This window comes from Trachypithecus francoisi, unplaced genomic scaffold, assembly GCF_009764315.1.
Source record: "Trachypithecus francoisi isolate TF-2019V2 unplaced genomic scaffold, Tfra_2.0 Lachesis_group16, whole genome shotgun sequence".
Lineage (NCBI taxonomy): Eukaryota > Metazoa > Chordata > Mammalia > Primates > Cercopithecidae > Trachypithecus > Trachypithecus francoisi.
Window position 1 is genome coordinate 9,521,180 of NW_022681461.1, and position 18,269 is coordinate 9,539,448.

The following is an 18,269-nucleotide window of genomic DNA, read 5'->3' on the forward strand; positions in this document are numbered from 1 at the left end:
TCCTGGCTTGCATGTTTCAAAAGGCAATGTGGTGTGAAAAATGTTAAACTCGCAGGAAAGGCAGGTTCTGTAGATAGGGAAGCTAGTGAAGAATTTTAAAAACACCTTCTAAGTGTTACATAGGAAAAGCGTTATTTGGGAGAGCAAATTTTCAACGATAATAAAAAAAACTTACCTGTTTTACAAGGACATTAGCAAACAAAGTTATACAGCATAAATGGTGTTTTGGTTGGTGAAAATGTTGTGTGGAGCCCGGAAGGGACCTAACCCTGTGGTTTAGCTTTTGCTAAGTTGGTGTTTGCGGTGACTTTGTGGAATATAACTACCCCTAAATAATAAGAATAGGCTGTAACCGTGTCTTTTATTTCCTTCTGTTGCTTTTTGCACGGGTTAGAGCTTCCAGGACTAAGTTGAATAGTGGTAGAGAGTGTGGGGACCTTTGCTGTGTTCCCGATTTCATGAGGAGAGCATTCAGTCTTTCACCATTATGTTTTGCAGGATTTTTTTTTTTTTTTTTTTGATCAGGTTGAGGGAGTTCACCTTTATTCCTAGTTTTCTGAGAATTTTGTTAAAAATCATGAAAGATGTTAAGTTTCGTCAAATGCAGCCTAGTAATCCCTCTTCTAGGCATATACCCAAAGGAAATGAAATCACCACCTGGTAAGGATAACTGCACACCCATGTTGCAGCACTTTTCACAATGGCCAAGGTATGGAAACAACCTGGGTGTCTATTAATGGATGAATGGATAAACTATAGCACAAATAGACAATGGAATATTATTTAGCCTTTTAAAAAGGAGGAGATCTTGGCTGGGTGCATTGGCTCATGCCTGTAATCCCAGCAGTCTGAGAGGCCAAGATGTGAGAATAGCCTGGAGTCAGAAGTTCAAGACCAGGTTGGGCAACATAGTTAGAGCCCCATATCTGTAAAAAATATATAAAAATTAGCTGGGCATGGTAGTGTATGCCTGTAGTCCCATCTACTAGGGAGACTGAGACAGGAGGATCACTTGAGCCCAGGAGTTCGAGGCTCCAGTAAGCAAAGATCACACCACTCTACTCTAGCCTGGATGATAGAACAAAACCCTGTCTAAAAACAAAATAAAAAAACAACAAAAAGGAAGATCTGCCATTTGCCACAATATAGATGGAGCTGGAACATATTATGCTAAGTGAAATAAGCTAGATACAGAAAGAAAAATATTGCATGATCTCACTTATGTGGGGTCTCTAGAAAAAAAGAGATCAAATATATAAGAGGCAGAGAATAAAACAGTGGCTACCAACGTTGAAGTTGAGGAGGAAATGGGGAGATTTAGGTCAAAAGACACAAAGTAGCAAATCAATATGTAGAATGAACAAACGGAAAGGTCTAATGAACAATATGAGGACTACAGTGAATAATAGGGTATCATATTCAGGATTTTTCCTAAATGAGTAGATTAGAGCTGTCTTTGCCACAGGAGGAATTATGAATAACTAAATGAGATGATGGAGATGTTAATTGGTTTCACTATAGTAACCATTTTATTATATATATATCTTATAACATCATGTTTATACACAATAAAATTTATTTAAATAAATTTGTCAAATGTTTTACCGCATCAATTGATAAGATCATGTGAATTTTATTCTGTTAATGTGGTGGACTACATTGACAGATTTTTAAATATTGAACCAACCTTGCATTTCTGGATAAGCTTCATTTGGTTATGGTGTGTAATTCTTAAAAATCGGTGAAGTCGGCCAGGTGTGGTGGCTCACACCTGTAATCCCAGGACTTTGGGAGGCTGAGGTGGGTGGATCATGAGGTCAGGAGATGGAGACCATCCTGGCTAACATGTTGAAACCCTGTCTCTACTAAAAATACAAAAAAATTAGCTGGGCCTGGTGGCGGGCGCCTGTAGACCCAGCTACTCAGGAGGCTGAGGCAGGAGAATGGTGTGAACCCAGGAGGCGGAGCTTGCAGTGAGCCAAGATCACGTCACTGCACTCCAGTCTGGGTGACAGAGAGAGACTCTGTCTCAAAAAAAAGAAAAAAAATCACTGATGTCTATTTGTTAATACTCGTTGAAGGATTTTTATGTCTGCATGCATGAAGGATATTAATCTGTAGTTTTCTTTTTTTGTACTTCTTTGGTTTTGGTATTAGTGTAATACTATTCCAATAGAATGAGAAGGGAAGTATTTTCTCTTCTTATATTATCTGGGAAAAACTGATTATTGTTAACATTGATTCTTCCTTAAACAGTAGAATTATCCAGTGAAACAACTTGACATGGCGATTTCTTTTTCAAAGAAAAACTTAGTTTTAATTTTAGAATTAAAATATCTATGCATCTAATTGATGAAGATTGTTACAAAGAATAAGTTCCCTGTATCTATTCACCCATTTCCTTCTCCCACAGAGCAACTCTTACATTTTTTTAGCTAATCTTTTGATATCTTCCTCCATGTCTTAAACAAAAATGCCTATATTGTTACTTCTTTGATTTTGCAGTTTAAAAATTTCTCTAAGACTTCCCAATGTGGAATATGATTTATCTCCTTCCCTCCTTCCCTTCCCTAACCTGACAAGCAATTTCTGTCTTCACTTTCTCCCAATCTAATTAAATAGACATTTTTTTCTTAGGCTTAGTAGTCAGCATTTCTATTACAGTTGCACCTTTCCAGCTGAACCATGGACTGTACAATGATGATGGTGATGGTGGCAGTGGTCATGACAACCACAATAGTTAATACTCACAGCCTGGGCAACATAGCAAGACCTTGTTCCTACAAAAAAAGAAAAAAAAATCAGCTGAGTGTGGCAGTGCACACCTATAGTCCTAGCTACTCAGGAGGCTGAAGCAGGAGAATTGCCTGAGCCCGGGAGGTCAGGGCTGCAGTGAGCTGAGATCGCACCACTACACTCCATCCTGGGCAACACAGCCAGACCCTATCTCTAAAAAAATAAAATAAAATAAAATAAAATAAATAAATAAAATAAAAAATAAATAAAATAAAAAAATTAACATGTACATGGGGCTTTCTCTGGGCCAAGAAAAGATCCAAGGACTTCAATTTTCACAAAATTCTCACAAGACTGTTACAATAATCCTGATTTTACATATGAGGACCATGGAGGTGAAGTGATTTGCCCAAGGTAATTTGGGCTTTAAGTGGCAAAACCAGAATTTGAACCCCAGGCATTCTGGATCTGTATTCTGTGGGCGTGGCCACTACCCTACAGTCTCTAACAAATTTATGTTTGTTCTTGAGTTAATAATAATCTTTTGTTGGTTGCTTATTTTTCTATATATTTATCACTTATGAATTTCAAGTTCTACTTCGGTTGTGAAAAGCTTCTCTCAATGTGTTTGAAGACATTAGCAGTATTATCGTCTTCTTGAAAATATATTCGAGAGTTCTGGGCTATCTGTTCTCTAAGCCTGCTTATGGCTAGCATCCTGGACTCTCCCTCCTCTCCTGTCCTGAGGATTCCCTTCATCTCTCTTTTGTTTGGAACCCGCTGTTTTCTGAATGCTAATCATATTCTTTGTTGTTTTATTTCCTCATTTTGATGAACAACATCCTCTCAGCTTCCTGAGACAAAGGAATGGAAAGTAAATTTTGCAACTCCATCATGTCTAAATATGTCTAGTCCATCTTCACATTTAATTCATACTTTGGCTGGGTATTGAAGAATCTGTAGACAATCTGAATGTTGAAGATACCCCTCCATTATTTTTTAGCTTCTACTGTTGCTGTTGAGAATTTCAAAGCCATTCTGATTCCTACTCTTTGTATTTGACCTGCTTATCCTCTAAGGAAACTTGTAAAGTCATCTTTCCATTCCCAGGATTCTGAAGGTCACTAATGATGTGTTTGATGGGGAACAATTCTCATTTAATGTGCTCCCCACTTGGTGGATGCTTTTCATTTGGCAAGTCAAATTCTTCAGTTATGATATATCTTCTTGAATTATTTTTCAATTCCTCCTGCCACCATTTTTTCAGTTCACTCTCAGAAACTCTCTTTATTGGAAGTTGTCCCTTCTGAAGTTGGTCAACTAATTCTTTAAAATTTTTAAAAATAATTAATATCCCCAGAAACGAAACAAAAACCTCAGAAATAAGCAATAACAAAGGGGCTGATAATCACAGATTTAAACTATAATATTAGAAAAGTCACATGAGATCCATATATTTGGCGACATTAAAATCAAGAACTCCTGTTTATCAAAACACAGCATCACAGGAGTGAGAGGCAGATGATGGAGTAACAGAAAATATTTGCAATTTTATATCCAAGGAAGTACTTGTATCCAGCATATATAAAGAACTTCTACAAATAAATTTTTAAAAGATGGAAAACCAGTAAATCAATTGTCTATCAGCAACAGAATGACAATACCCTCCACCATGTTATGACACAGCAAGAAGGCCCTCACCAGATGAAGTCTCTCAATCTTGGACTTCCTAGCCTCCAGAATTGTGAGTCAAATATATTTCTTTTCCTTATAAATTATCCAGTCTGTGGTATTCTGTTACAGCAGCATAAAGCAGACTAAGACACTTGTGTTTGTTGTCTTGTCTACATGGTATTCTGTTGTGTGAATATACCACAGTGCATTTGTTCATTCTGCTGCTGATAGACAATTGAATCCAACTTTTATGGATAGTGCTGCTGTGATCCTTCTTGCACATGTCTTTTGGTTCACATATATGTGCATCTCTGTTAGATATATACTTAGTAGTGGAACTATTGGGTTATAGAGTACTCATATGTTCAGAATTAGCAGATGTTGCCAAATGATTTTCCAAAAAGGGGTTTTACCAATTTATACTCCCTCCAGTAGTGTATGAGAGTTCAGATTGCTTTAACACTCTCACTAATCCTTGGTATTGTTTTGTTTGTTCTTCACTTTAGCTGTTCTGGTTGATGGAATATTGCTGTGGTTCTAATTACATTTTCCTAAAGCTGAGTACCTTTCATACCCATCAGAATATTCTCCTTTGTAAAGCACCTGTTCAAACTTTTTCCCATTTTTTATTGACTTTCCATCTTTTTAAAATTTGTTTGTAGAAGTTCTTCATATATTCTGGATACAAATACTTCATTGGATATAAAATTGCAAATATTTTCTGTTACTCTGTCATCCGCCTCTCACTCCTGTGATGGTGTGTTTTGATAAACACAAGTTCTTAGTTTTAAGGTTGTCAAATATATAAATGTAGTGTGACTTATCTGATATATTTTAAATTTATGGTTCTCTGTCAGCTCATTTGTTATTGCTTATTTCTAAGGTTTCGGTTTTTTGTTTTGTTTCTGAGGATATGAATACTTTCTTCTTTTTTTTTTTCCTGAGATGGAGTCTTGCTCTGTCACCCAGGTTGACATACAGTGGTGCGATCTTGGCTCACTGCAACCTCTGCCTCCCAGGTTTAAGAGATTCTCCTGCCTCAGCCTCCTGAGTAGCTGGGATTACAGGCACGTACCACCACACCCAGCTAATTTTTCTATATTTTTTTTCTTTGTACAAGATTTTATTAAAGATCTTTACAGAGCAACATCCAGACTCCAGAATACAGCTGCCAAGGAGACCCTGTTATGCTGTAGGGACCGGCTGGGGCATGGCAGGCGGCTCTGGCTTCCCACCCTTCTGTTCTGAGATGGGAGTGGTAAGCAGTATCTCATCTTTGGGTTCCAGGATGCTCATGTGGTCAGGCAGGGGCTTCTTAGGGCCAGTCTTACCAGTTGGGTCCCAGGGCAGCATGATCTTCACCTTGATGCCCAGCACACCCTGTCTGAGCAACACATGGCACACAGCAGTGTCAACGTAGTAGTTAACAGGGTCTCCGCTGTGGATCATCAGGCCATCCACAAACTTCATGGATTTAGCCCTCTGTCCTCGGAGTTTCCCAGACACCACGACCTCGCAGCCTTTGGCCCCGCTCTCCATGATGAACCGCAGCACACTATAGCAGGCCCTCCGCACAGCAAGCCCTCCTAGGAGTTTGTAAGGCAGAGACTCTGCCTGGGCAATGGCACACAGACCTCTAGCGGCCACCTTTTCAGCATAAAGCTCTACACTGCCCTCTGGAAAGCCAAACCTCTTCTAAACTACAGCAGTCAGTTCCTGAATCCACTGGCCCTTCTCACCAAGAACATTCTGTGTTCTGGTGGCTAAGATAATGATTTCTGTACTGATTGGTGTAACTCACACCTCAACTCCAGAGTAGCCATCTTCAGCCAGCTCCCGAGTAAGAAACTCATTCAGTTCAGTTTTGAAGATGCCATCAGCGACAAACTTCCTCTTCTTGGAAATTTGCACAGCCATCTTCCCACCACGCTCCGCTGAAAGGAAAGGCCTATTTTTTTTTCAGTAGAGATGGGGTTTCACCATGTTGTTCAGGTTGGTCTCGAACTCCTGACCTCGTGATCTGCACGCCTCGGCCTCCCAGAGTGCTGGGATTACAGGCGTGAGCCACCGCTCCCGGCCTGATATTAATGATTTTCTAAAGCTTTCTTTTTCCTACACAGCCTCTGTTTCTTCCCAGTCATCCTTTTCTGTTTACTTCTTCCCATCAATCACCTTAGTGGGTTTCTCCAAACGTCCTATGATTTTTGGCTGTCTGGTGATATTTAAGGGTTTTTTGTGCACAGCAACTTTCACACAGTATGGTAGGCTGAATGAATTGTCTCGTGGGAGGAATCCCTGTTTTCAATGTATATTTAGGTCGGTCCTCTTGGATTGTTTCCAATTCACCAAAGAATACACTTTCAGTTTCTTCCTGAAGGATAAAACACTGGCTTCCAAGTCTTGAGGTCCTTCTTGGAGAAGGATGAGTGTCCCTAGTTCAAACCAGCTGGAGTCCTCCAATGCAGATAAGTCTTGTTTTATCCTCTTCCTAGAATAAACCTCCAGTTTTCTATCAGAGAAGGGAGGGAGAAGTTTCTCCCATGTGGGGAACAGTGGATAGGATCTGTTTGTGAAACTCCTTAAAGAGATCTGAAGCCAGCCTTCCGATTTATAGCCCATTCTTCTCCTTTTCTGCTGGAGGTCCATGGTGCTCACCATTTCTGAGCCGTTGGGGATTCTGAATTGTAAGTCAGGCGCCTCTTGGACTTTCCCACTGCTGTCACAAAACTCAGCCTTCCAGGTTCTGCTAAGCCAGCTTCTACGCATCATTCTGCTTTCTATCTTCAAAAAAATTTTTTGTTGTCTCTTTGTAAGTTTATATCTTTAAAAAGAAAAATCTCTTAACTATCATCTTACTAAGTTTTGGGGAAGGAGCCGGCGTAGATGAAGGCGCTCAATCCACCATCTTTAACCGGAAGTCACTGCATTTAGCTCCCTAATCCACCTAGAATCTATTTTTGTGTGTGTCCGGTGTAGGGTAGGATAGATAATATACATGTTCTGAAGAGATATTCATTTGTTCCAAAACCATTTGTTGAGTTGTTCATTCTCTCTCCCCTCATTCAGAATGCTACCCTCGTTACCCAGACACGCCATTCTCGCTGTTCCTCTAGCGAGCCAGGTACTAGCCCATCCAGGAACAGGTCAGTGCTGGTTCCATGCCTGGGTGTCCTTCTGCCAAATGTCTGCCTAGGATAGTCTCTGTCCTCCTTCAAGCCTTTGCATCAATGCCTCCTGACCAGAGAGGATCATGCACATCACGTACTTAAAATTGCGTGTTACCGCTATCATTCCCTTTCTTCCTCAAGGTTTTTCCCCCATAATATTTCTCCTCTCGAATTTCCTATGATGTTGGCTCATCAGTTTTGGCTGATTGTCTCGCCCTGCCTCACTAGACTATAACCTCTTTGATTCATGGATATGGACTGTTTTGGTTGTTACGTTATGCACAATGCCTGTTGTTCATTAAACACATGTAGAATAAGTTAATAAACATGCTACATTTCCAAACAAACACAAACATGGCTGTTTTTGTACTTTCTACTCTGCACTACTTATCAATTTGTTTATTCCTGTAACAGTTCCACTCTGTGCTGTTTTCAATAGTTTTATAATTCACCTCAATATTGACAGAACAAATTGCCATTCATTGTACCTTTTTTTTTTTTTTTTTTGAGACGGAGTCTTGCTCTGCCCCCAGGCTGGAGTGCAGTGGCGCGGTCTCGGCTCACTGCAACCTCCACCTCCCAGGTTCAAGTGATTCTCCTGCCTCAGCCTCTTGAGTAGGTGAGATTACAGGCACCTGCCACCACACCTGGCTAAGTTTTGTATTTTGAGTAGAGACCAGGTTTCACCGTGTTGGCTAGCCTGATCTCGAACTCCTGACCTCAGGTGATTGACCCACCTCAGCCTCCCGAAGTTCTGGATTACAGGAGTGAACCACCATGCCTGGCCACTGTACCTCTTTTTCAAAATATTCTTGCCTATTATTGGGCCTTTTTTCCTTTTTTCTCTTTCTTTTTTTTTTTTTTTTGAGAGAGTCTCGCTCTCTTGCCCAGGCTGGAGTGCAGTGGTACAATCTCAGTTCACCACAATCTCTGCCTTCCGGGTTCAAGTGATTCTCCTGCCTCAGCCTCCTGAGTAGCTGGGCCTACAGGTGTGCACCACCATGCCTGGCTAATTTTTTGTATTTTTAGTAGAGGCGGGGTTTCACCATAAGGGCCAGGCTGGTCTTGAACTGCTGACCTTGTGATCTGCTAGCCTTGGACTCCCAAAGTGCTGGGATTACAAGCGTGAGCCACCGTACTGGGCCTCTTTCTATTTATTTATTTTTGGAGACAGAGTCTCACCATGTTGCCCAAAAATCATAAATGTGATTTTAGCTCCAGATTATTATTTATTCATTAATTAGAGCAATCAGCAATTACTTATCCTTAACTATATATGTTACTATTTTTTCTACTTACTGCTCTTTCTTATATAGTTTCTCTTGGAATTTATTATTTTACTGAAGTACAGCCTCTTTAATTTTTCATGGAGGTTTGTAGGGGTCAAATTTTTTGAGTCCTCCCATGTCGAAAAATGTGCTATATGCTTGAAAGAATTTTGGCCAGGAATAGAAACCTAGTTTAAAAATCCTTTACTTTCAGAACTTCAAAGGTATTGCTATACGAGTTTTCTATTCACTTCTTATGTTTTTGTAAGTAATTTGTTATTTTCTCTCAGAAAGCTTTGAGGATTTTTTTCTCTTTAGTCTTGGCATTTTGGAAGTCTTACCATAAAATAGCTAAGGGCAAATCTGTTTCAGTCTGAAGGTTTGCAGCATTGTTCTTGTCTTAATTCATTGGTTATTTTGTGCCTATCGTTCTCACAATTCTTATAATTTCTTCTGCACCAGTAGGAAGGTCTGGAACTGTCATCTGTGATTTTTTATCATTATATTCTCAACTTGTGGTCTTTAGTTGAGTGCTCAGATTCCCACTTTCCACACGTGATGACAGAGTCAGCAGGTTGAGTAGGGGTGGGTGCAGAAGCCTGAGAAGTCCTCAATAAAGGAGGACTTGATAAGTAAGTCCTTGATAAGGATGTTTTTCGAATCTTGTTTTAACCCAACCTCTCTCAACTTGATCACAGGGAAAAGTTTTAGATGTCTTCTAATATTTTGCACATCATTTCACAGAACTGGTAGCCTATATGCAGCTGCTTTTTTTTTTTTTTTTTTGAGATGGAGTGTCGCTATTCTCCTGCCTCAGCCTCTCAAGTAGCTGGGACTACAGGCACCCGCCACCATGCCCAGCTTAGTTTTTGTATTTTTAGTGAAGAAGGGGTTTCACCGTCTTAGCCAGGATGGTCTCGATCTCCTGACCTCGTGATCCCCCCACCTTGGCCTCCCAAAGTGCTGGGATTACAGGTGTGAGCCACCGCACCTGGCCATCCTATATGCAGCTTCTAAGAACGGGCACAGCATAACACTTATAGATTCTCAAATGCTTTTTATTTGATTAATTAACTTATTCATTTTGAGACAGGGTCTTGCTCTGTCACCCAGGCTGGAGTGCAGTGGTGCAGCACTCCAGCTGCTAGTGGAGGTTGGCTCACAGCAACCTCCCCCTCCCAGGTTCAAACAATTCTCCTGCCTCAGCCTCACGAGTAGTTGGGACCACAGGAATGCACCACCACACCAGGCTAATTTTTGTATTTTCAGCAGAGATGCGGTTTTGCCATTTTGGCCCAGACTTATCTCGAACTCGTGGCTTAAGGGATTCGCCTCTCAAAGTGCTGGGATTACGGTCATGAGTCACTGTGCCCAGCCTCAAATACTTTTTAAAAAATGGTTCTCTCTGTCCATCAATGTATAATGTCTTTCAGAGAGGTAATAATTTAAAATAATTTGGTAATTTATACTCTAGAATGAATAAATTAGTGAGAATAGACTAAGCATTTCAGCATATGGTAAACTACAAAATGAAAACTTGGCCAAGTAGTCAAACTCCTTCAAAACATCAACCTCAGATGTGTTCAGTAAAACTTAAAGGATGGTTAGGTCATTGTTCACTGGGAAACATGGAAAATTCCTCTTAAGAAAGCAAGTTATGTATGTCCTCATATCTTGGGCAGGAAGAAGAAGACTTCCAAGTCAATTGGAAGTTAAAGTTTAAAGAAAACCAAGGGTGGACATGTGGGGGTAAATTCCAGGCTATGAGGCTAGAGAGAGACAAGATAGCCGGCCTGAGCCTAGAGATGTTTGATCTTAGTTTCTGTAAAGGAAGAAAGCACTTTCTTCTTTCATATATCACACTTTATTATTATTTCCAAACTGAAGGAAATTCACATTGGCTCCAGGGACATCAGACTGCCTCCCTAAACTGGCTTTCAGTTTTCTTATTTCAAATAAAATATTTTATTATTTAAAGTAACAATAAAACCCCAGGTTTTAAACTTTTATTCTTATTATAACCAGATGGGAGTTACAGAACTTTGTGATATACATCCGAGGCTGAACATTGGATATCTGGTTAGTCTCTTAGGTAGATTCCATAAATCTCCTGGTTTTTCCCATGAGAAAAAAAAAAATGTAGTGAAATAGATGAGATCTGGTTACATATGTTACATCAGATTTTTTTTTTTTTTTGAGATGGAGTCTTGCTCTCTTGCCCAGGCTGCAGTGCAGTGGCACAATTGCAGCTCACTGCAAGCTCCGCTTCCCAGGTTCACGCCATTCTCCTGCCTCAGCCTCCCAAGTAGCAGGGACTACAGGCACCCGCCACCACGCCCCGCTAATTTTTTGTATTTTTAGTAGAGATGGGGTTTCACCGTGTTAACCAGGATGGTCTGGATCTCCTGACCTCGTGATCTACCTGCCTCGGCCTCCCAAAGTGCTGGGATTATAGGCGTGAGCCACTGCGCCTGGCCAATTCATTAAATTTCTTTATTTTAATTTTTTATTTTACATTCCTTGTATGGAAGTGATCTCACAAAGACTGTATAAGCAGCTCACCACGGGATGAGGGGTTTCCACACAGATTGCCTGGTTTTCTAAGAAAAACACTCTATATTCCCCAACATGATTGGCAATAGCAAGATGGAGTTGTAATTCTGTGAAAGTAAATGTTCTTCAAAAAATTGTCAGCATCCACATTCTCTTGGAAATAACCATGTAAAAATACTGGGACTTTTGCTTTTTAGGAGCCCCTGGCCGGCTGAAGCCCCGCAGCAAGCTCACAGGAGCTGTGTGGGGCTTGTCCGGGAGCCTCCAGTTTCTACCCACTGCTCCCTAGCGTGTAGGTGAGCTCAAGGCTCCTGCATCTGCTTTCTCACGCCCGTGTTAGCTTATTTTCCGCCAGTGCCAGAAGCAGAACTGCCCATTGTTAATTTCCTTGAGTACTATAATAGTGCCATGCCTAGTTTTAGATAAGAAATGATTGAGTTTTTATATAACAGGGAAGCAAAAATAATGTGTATGATCAATTTCAATTCTGTTTTTTGTTTGTTTACTTTTTTTTTTTCGTTAAGGAAACAGAAGCCCAAAGAGTTACAGAGCTTTTCTGTTTTCTGCTCGAGGGTCTTTTCCAAGAGGCCACTTAGCCCCATCAAATGGATCAATAATGACCTCAGCTATTCATCTCAGAGATAACTAATACTTTTTCCTTCCCCAAAATCAGAGTCAAAGGAGTTTCTTCTTAGAGCTCCCAATCACCTCTTTTTTCTTTCTTTTTTAAAATTTAATTTAATTTAATTTAATTTTTTTTTTTTTTTTTGAGACAGGGCCTCACTCTATTGCCCAGGCTGGAGTGCAGTGGCTCAATCTCTGCTTACTATAACCTCCACCTCCCCGGTTCAAGTGATTCTCCTGCCTCAGCCTCCCGAGTAGCAGGCATTGCAGGTGCCCACCACCATGCCCAGCTAATTTTTGTATTTTTACTGGAGACACAGTTTCACCATATTGGCCAGGCTAGTCTTGAACTCCTGACCTCAGGCGATCCACCCACCTTGGCCTCCCAAAGTGCTGGGATTACGGGCATGAGCCACCTCATCCAGCCCCAATCACCTCTTGAGGAATTATCACAGCATCCTCCTTTTCTTACCTTTTAAACTCCCTACAACATCACTAAAAATTATTACTCTATATTGTGTGCACTGGTTTTTTTCTTTTGCTTTATGAGGTGTAACAATACGTGCATTAAAGGAAAGATGGGGCTAAGAAGAAGTTTGAATTGCATTTACTTTGATTGGAAATAATAGCAATTTTTGTGGTAATGCTATATTTGTATAATAAAAGTACTGATTGTTTTGGTGAAAGGATGATTTTTATCTCAAATTTGCATGAGTGAATTATGATTTCATGATGACAGGTGGTTCACTAAACTAGTGATTGCAGGATATTTAATTATACAAACTATACTAGAGATTAAAACAACTAGTATTAACTCTACAATTAGAATGCTGCGTCCTATTACTAAAAATAGTCTAGCCTTTCATACCTATCAGGATGGCTAAAACCCAGAACACTGTCAACACCACATGCTGACAAGGATATGGAGCAACAAAAACTCCCATTCATTGCTTGTAGGAATGCAGAATGATACAGCTACTTTGGAATACAGTTTAGCAGTTTCTTACAAAACTAAACATTCTTTTACCATATGATCTAGCAATTGTACTTTTTGGTATTTACCCAAAGGAGTTGAAAACTTGTCTCCACACAAGAAACAACACATGAATGTTTGTTGCAACTTTATTCACAATTGCCCCAAACTGTAAGCAACCAAGGTGTTCTTCAAAGGCAGATGATTAAACAGTGCAATATCCAGGCAATGGAATATTATTCAGTGCTAAAAAAAAAATGATCTGCCAAGCCATGAACAGACATGGAGGAAGCTTAAATGCATTATACTAAGTAAAAGAAGCCCATCGGAAAAGACCCAGACTGTATGATTCCAACTATATGATGTTCTGGAAAAGGCAAAACAGTGAAGATAGATCAATGATTGCCAGGAGTTCAGAGAAAGGAGGGATAAATAAACAGATTTTTAGGACAGCGGAACTACTCTGTATGATACGGTAATAGTAGCTACATGCCATTTTATACTCGTCCAAACTCACAGAATGTACAAACCCAAGAGTGAACCTGAAGGTAAACTACTGAGTTCTTTACTCCTTATTGCTAATATTTTTGAATCACAATGCCTGTAAGTTCCCTCTTTCTTTTAAAAAAAAAATTCCTCCCCCTGATCTTTCTCTCATTCTTCCTCAGGTTTGGTCTTTCCCTTCTAACATTTGTTTGTTTGCTAAACTTAAAAAATCACTGGCTGCGTTCTAACTGAGCACAGTTTAACTTGACTACGTATTTAATTCAAGTCTTAACAAAATCTGCAAAAGAAAAGAGGAACATCAGATGTAAATACGATAAAGAATAAGCAAATGAATTGTCCAAGTTGTTAGTCCTCTGGGATACAATTTTCCGTTCAAAACCTTTCTGTTGAAAACTGCTGAAGAGGCGCCAGGTCATGTAAACAACTCTCGAGGCAATGTGGTGCCCAGGTTCTCAGAGTGGCTGTTCTTTTAATGTTATCTTCCCTCCAGGGTAGTCCCTGACTCCTGTGTGACCAGCACACCACATCCAGTGTGTCCTAAGCCCCATGGCCTCTCCTTCAAGATACGCGAGCCACTGAGCGCCTGCCCAATGTGCAGCTCCCACCCGCACCCCAGCCGCCTCATCTCTCGCTGATGCCAGCAACTTCCCCACCGGGGTCCCCGCTTTTCTCACGTTGGGCCCCAGGGTCTGGTCTGTAGGCTACAGTCTGAGTGATTTTGTTTTTCTTCCAGAGACAGAGTCTCACTGTTTCACCCAGGCTGGAGTGCCATGGTGTGATCACAACCCATAGCAGCCTCGAACTCCTGGGCTCAAGTGCTCATCCTGCCTCAGCCTCCCGAGAAGCTGGGACTACAGGTGTGCGCTACCATGCCCAGATAATTTTTTATTTTTTGTAGAGACAGGGTGACACTATGTTGTCCAGGATGGTCTTGAACTCCTGGCCTCAAATGATCCCCCAGCTTCGGGCTCCCAAAGTGCTGGGATGATAGTCATGAGCCACGGTGCCTGTCCCCTGAGTGATCTTCTAGTGCTGAGGCAAAGCCTTTCATTCCTCATTGACCCTTCTCACAGTGTCCACGTCCTCTTCAGTCCAGTTTCCTCCCTGTCAGGGCTCCGGCTAGAAATCTCTCCAGCCCTCTCCAGCTCTGACACCGGGATGAATCTGAGCGCCCATTCACCTTTCCCACAGCAAACAGAGGGAATGGGCTTGAGGAAGAAGAGGCGAGAGAGTCCTGCTGAGTACAAGACAAGCTCGCCGCCGTTGCCAGCTTGAAGAGCCCAGGATTGACGATGGTGTAGACATCCTCTGAGGAATCGACAGCTCCATCCACTGCCCTGATAGAGCGGTTTCGTGGACAGCGTCTTGTTTTGCCTGCCCCCCTTACCGTATCTTCTTCTCTGTAGGGATCCTGGGTTCCATTCGGGGAATTCCTGTTGTTCACTGGGTAAAGGCTTGGTGGGGATGTAAATCAAAGTTCCCTGTGCTCCCGCCCAAAGGAAACCAGTGAGCCCTTCCTAGAAGAGCCTTTTTTTCATAGCCTTGGCCACATTCAAATGGTGGGCATTTGCTGTAAAGGGGCCAACCAGGCCCTCCGCTGGGATTTGTGCCTCCAGTGGACTAATGCAAATATGAGGAGTGAGTTGGGGGTTCATTCATTTCAAAATGGAGTGTGAAGAGGTGGCCAAGCTGTTCTTGCTGCCCTGGTTCCCATGTTTTCTGATCTCCATTCTTCAGCCTTCCGGGGAGTGTCTGGCATGCTCCTCATTCTTCCTTTAGTCCTCACTTGGCTGGCATCAGTTTCTGTGCTTGTAAAGGAAGTAGGGGCAGTAGCAGGTGGGAGTGGCACCTGATGTGCCTGAGGGGCTCCAGGCGTTACTGTGTGGACATCCCCTCCCTTACTGAAGCAGGAAGTCCATTCAGCACAGTGGGCTCCAGGGCTCCACCTTGTGTCAACTGAGTACAAATAAAGGAAAGGCAAGCAAGGAATCGAACTTGAAGTTTTAATGGGTCTGTTGAATGAAATCTGATAAACTTTCCCAGAGACCGTTGTTACAAATAGCAAACACCTTGCTAAAGACACACCCTATGATTGTGTGAACTGCAAACCAGATTTGTGGGCTTGGAGGTCTCTGCCGGGAACATGTCTCTAGATGCACCTTTCCTGGGCCGTATCTTCATGAACAGGATATGCGAGTGTCACCACGCAGTCGAGGAGGCAGGCCATGCGACGGCACCTGAAGGACCTTTGAAGTCTCCACCAACTTGAGAGCTTGAGGAGGGTCAGTAAACCCTGGGAGTGTCTATTTGCTCTCTGCTTTGAGTCCCACTTAGTACTAACTACCTGAAATACTTTTCGTCTAAACACCTGAGTCTAAGGCAGGAGGCCCCAGGAAGCTGCTACCTTCAATTTGATGGATATGGACTGAACTTTAACACCAGGCCAAGGCGCTGGGGAGAGAGGAGACGGACTGCAAAAACACTATGCCCCGGAAGCAAATGACTTTGAGAAAAACGGATTTTTCCTCAGTTTAGTCCTCCCTAAGAGCTACTTTGAAAAGTGGTTCAATGTCTTGCCGCTGGCTGCTGTCAGAGTATCAGCTTTGCAGCTGGTAGAACGTTTGGGTTACTCAGGTTGTGTGTGGGGTAGAGAAGCCCCTGGCTCACTTCAGTGCCCCCCACTTCGTGGCCTGCCATTCCCAATTGAGGGCATTTGCCTCCTTCCCCTCACAGATTTGATATCCCTGCGCACGGGTAAGCACCTGCAACTCGTGTGTTAATGGGATTGGGCCCACTTTGATTTCAGTTCTGGGAAGGACCCAGTGCGAGCCAGGAGGAGCCTGGAAAGGTCTCACACAGTGGAGGCGACCCCCGGGCCAGCCCCATGCAGCTGACCTAGAGCCTGTCGCCTGAGACGCCTGCCCAGGCACCTGACTCCCTGGGCTGCTGCCTCCTGACTCAGAATCAGGAGCGCCACTGTTGGGTTCAGCTCTGCCACCTGCCAACTCCTTGAAAGTGGTAAATTGTTTCACCTCCCTGAACCTTCTCTCTTAGCTTCTTACCTGAAAAACAAGGAAACTGACTTCCATTTCCTCTGCTAAGTATGTTTGCAAGGGTAGAGCTGCCATCACCCAAGCTGCCAACTATGCCCCAGTCTATATGCACACCTTAACCCCTGCCCTGCCCTGATGGTACTATTAGTTGAATGAATCCATTGGTTTAATTTAGATGATTTCTTCTTCTTCTTCTTCTTGTCCTTTTCCTTCTTCTTTCTTCTTTCTTCTCCTTCTCCTCCTCCTTCTCCTCCTTCTTCCTCTTTTTTTTCAGACAGAGTCTTGCTCTGTCGCCCAGGCTGGAGTGAAATGGCACAATCTCGGCTCACTGCAACCTCTGCCTCCCGGGTTCAAGCGATTCTCCTGCCTCAGCCTCCCGTGTAGCTGGGATTACAGGTGCCCACCACCATGCCCAGCTAATTTTTGTGTTTTTAGTAGAAATGGGAGTTTGCCCTGTTGGTCAGGCTGGTCTTGAACTCCTGACCTCAGGTGATCCACCTGCCTCGGCCCCCCAAAGTGCTGGGAATACAGGTGTGAGCCACCGCACCTGGCCTAGATGATTTCTTCTAAAGTACCTTTCTCCTCCCAGACTCTGTGTGTCTTTAGTCGCAGGCTTTGTGCTTCTCAAGCAGGTAAAATGCTTATCATCCCGACTTTAAATGTCTTTTCTTCATCCCGAGCTATTTTCTCAGAAAAGCAGGGGGGACTCCCAGGAGTTGAGTCAGGAGCTGTGCCGTGTTGGATGTCTCATAGTGGTGGGAGCAAACTGTCTCTGGAAAAGGAACAGACTTCATTTTCTAAACTGGACAGACACAGCAGTTTCATTGTTTTTGCATAATAAATGCTAATCACCAACCAGGAAGGAGCGGGTGATTAAATATTCAGTTACAGCACTGGGTGCTTTGACTCCTCACCAGCCCTATCCCAGGGTGTGAAGACAAGAAGAAAAGCTAGTGCTGACACCTACTTGCAGAGGCCCTTGACTCTATCCTTGTCTGGGTTGGGAGTGCTGGGTGAGAAGTGTACTTGAGATGACCTTTGCGGGCAAAAAACAGACAAAACACATCGTCTTGGAAAAGTCTGTGTCAGTTTAACAAAATTTTATTTACTCTTTCCATGTTTAAGCTGTAGCCATAATGCCATGAACTGCGCTAATATGCACTGTTACAGCTTATCCTAGAATATGCAAATTCGTTCTTTGCTTAATGAAATTTAAAGCACAAAATTATGCCTTTCAAATTCTTCAGATCCTCAGCTTTCAGGTTTAAGGATGTTTACATGGCTTTTAATATGCTTAAATTTATTGACATTTTAGACCACTGAAACCTGTGATAAAATCACTTTAAGGAAGTTGCTGGAAATATAATTCCTTGTTATTATTTAATAGTAACTTTTAATAAAAAATTTCACCTCACATTTCCATTTCTACTACCTGAGAGCTTTAGAATACATAAGAAATAGTTCTATCTGTGGCATGTACTTAATGGTACATTTTTAAGGAAAGACAGTGTTCAGAAAACTCTCCCTCACTCTCTAGTCAAGGCCTATACATAGAAAATTGATTGGCCATCAGGTTGGTCTATGACTTCCAGGTCATTAGGGAAGAGACCATCAATTACTGATGTTAAGTTGCATCATCCAATATTGTCCTTTTATTGCTACACATACTCAAGATGCATCAATTTTTTAAACTTAATTAATTTAAAAATGTATC

At 42.0% G+C, this 18,269-nt stretch overlaps 1 protein-coding gene across 1 annotated transcript; it reads right to left on the minus strand.

Annotated features, from left to right (window-relative positions):
• Window positions 1–5,511: 5,511 nt before the first annotated feature.
• LOC117098380 (40S ribosomal protein S3-like) lies at window positions 5,512–6,353 on the minus strand. Its single transcript, XM_033236880.1, has one exon. The coding sequence runs from the start codon at window positions 5,947–5,949 to the stop codon at window positions 5,596–5,598; it is 354 nt and encodes a 117-aa protein (XP_033092771.1). The 5' UTR covers window positions 5,950–6,353; the 3' UTR covers window positions 5,512–5,595.
• Window positions 6,354–18,269: the final 11,916 nt, after the last annotated feature.

Excerpts from the sequence above, each read along its gene's own strand:
- LOC117098380 (XM_033236880.1), bottom strand. The coding sequence starts at position 5,949 with ATGGAGAGCGGGGCCAAAGGCTGCGAGGTCGTGGTGTCTGGGAAACTC.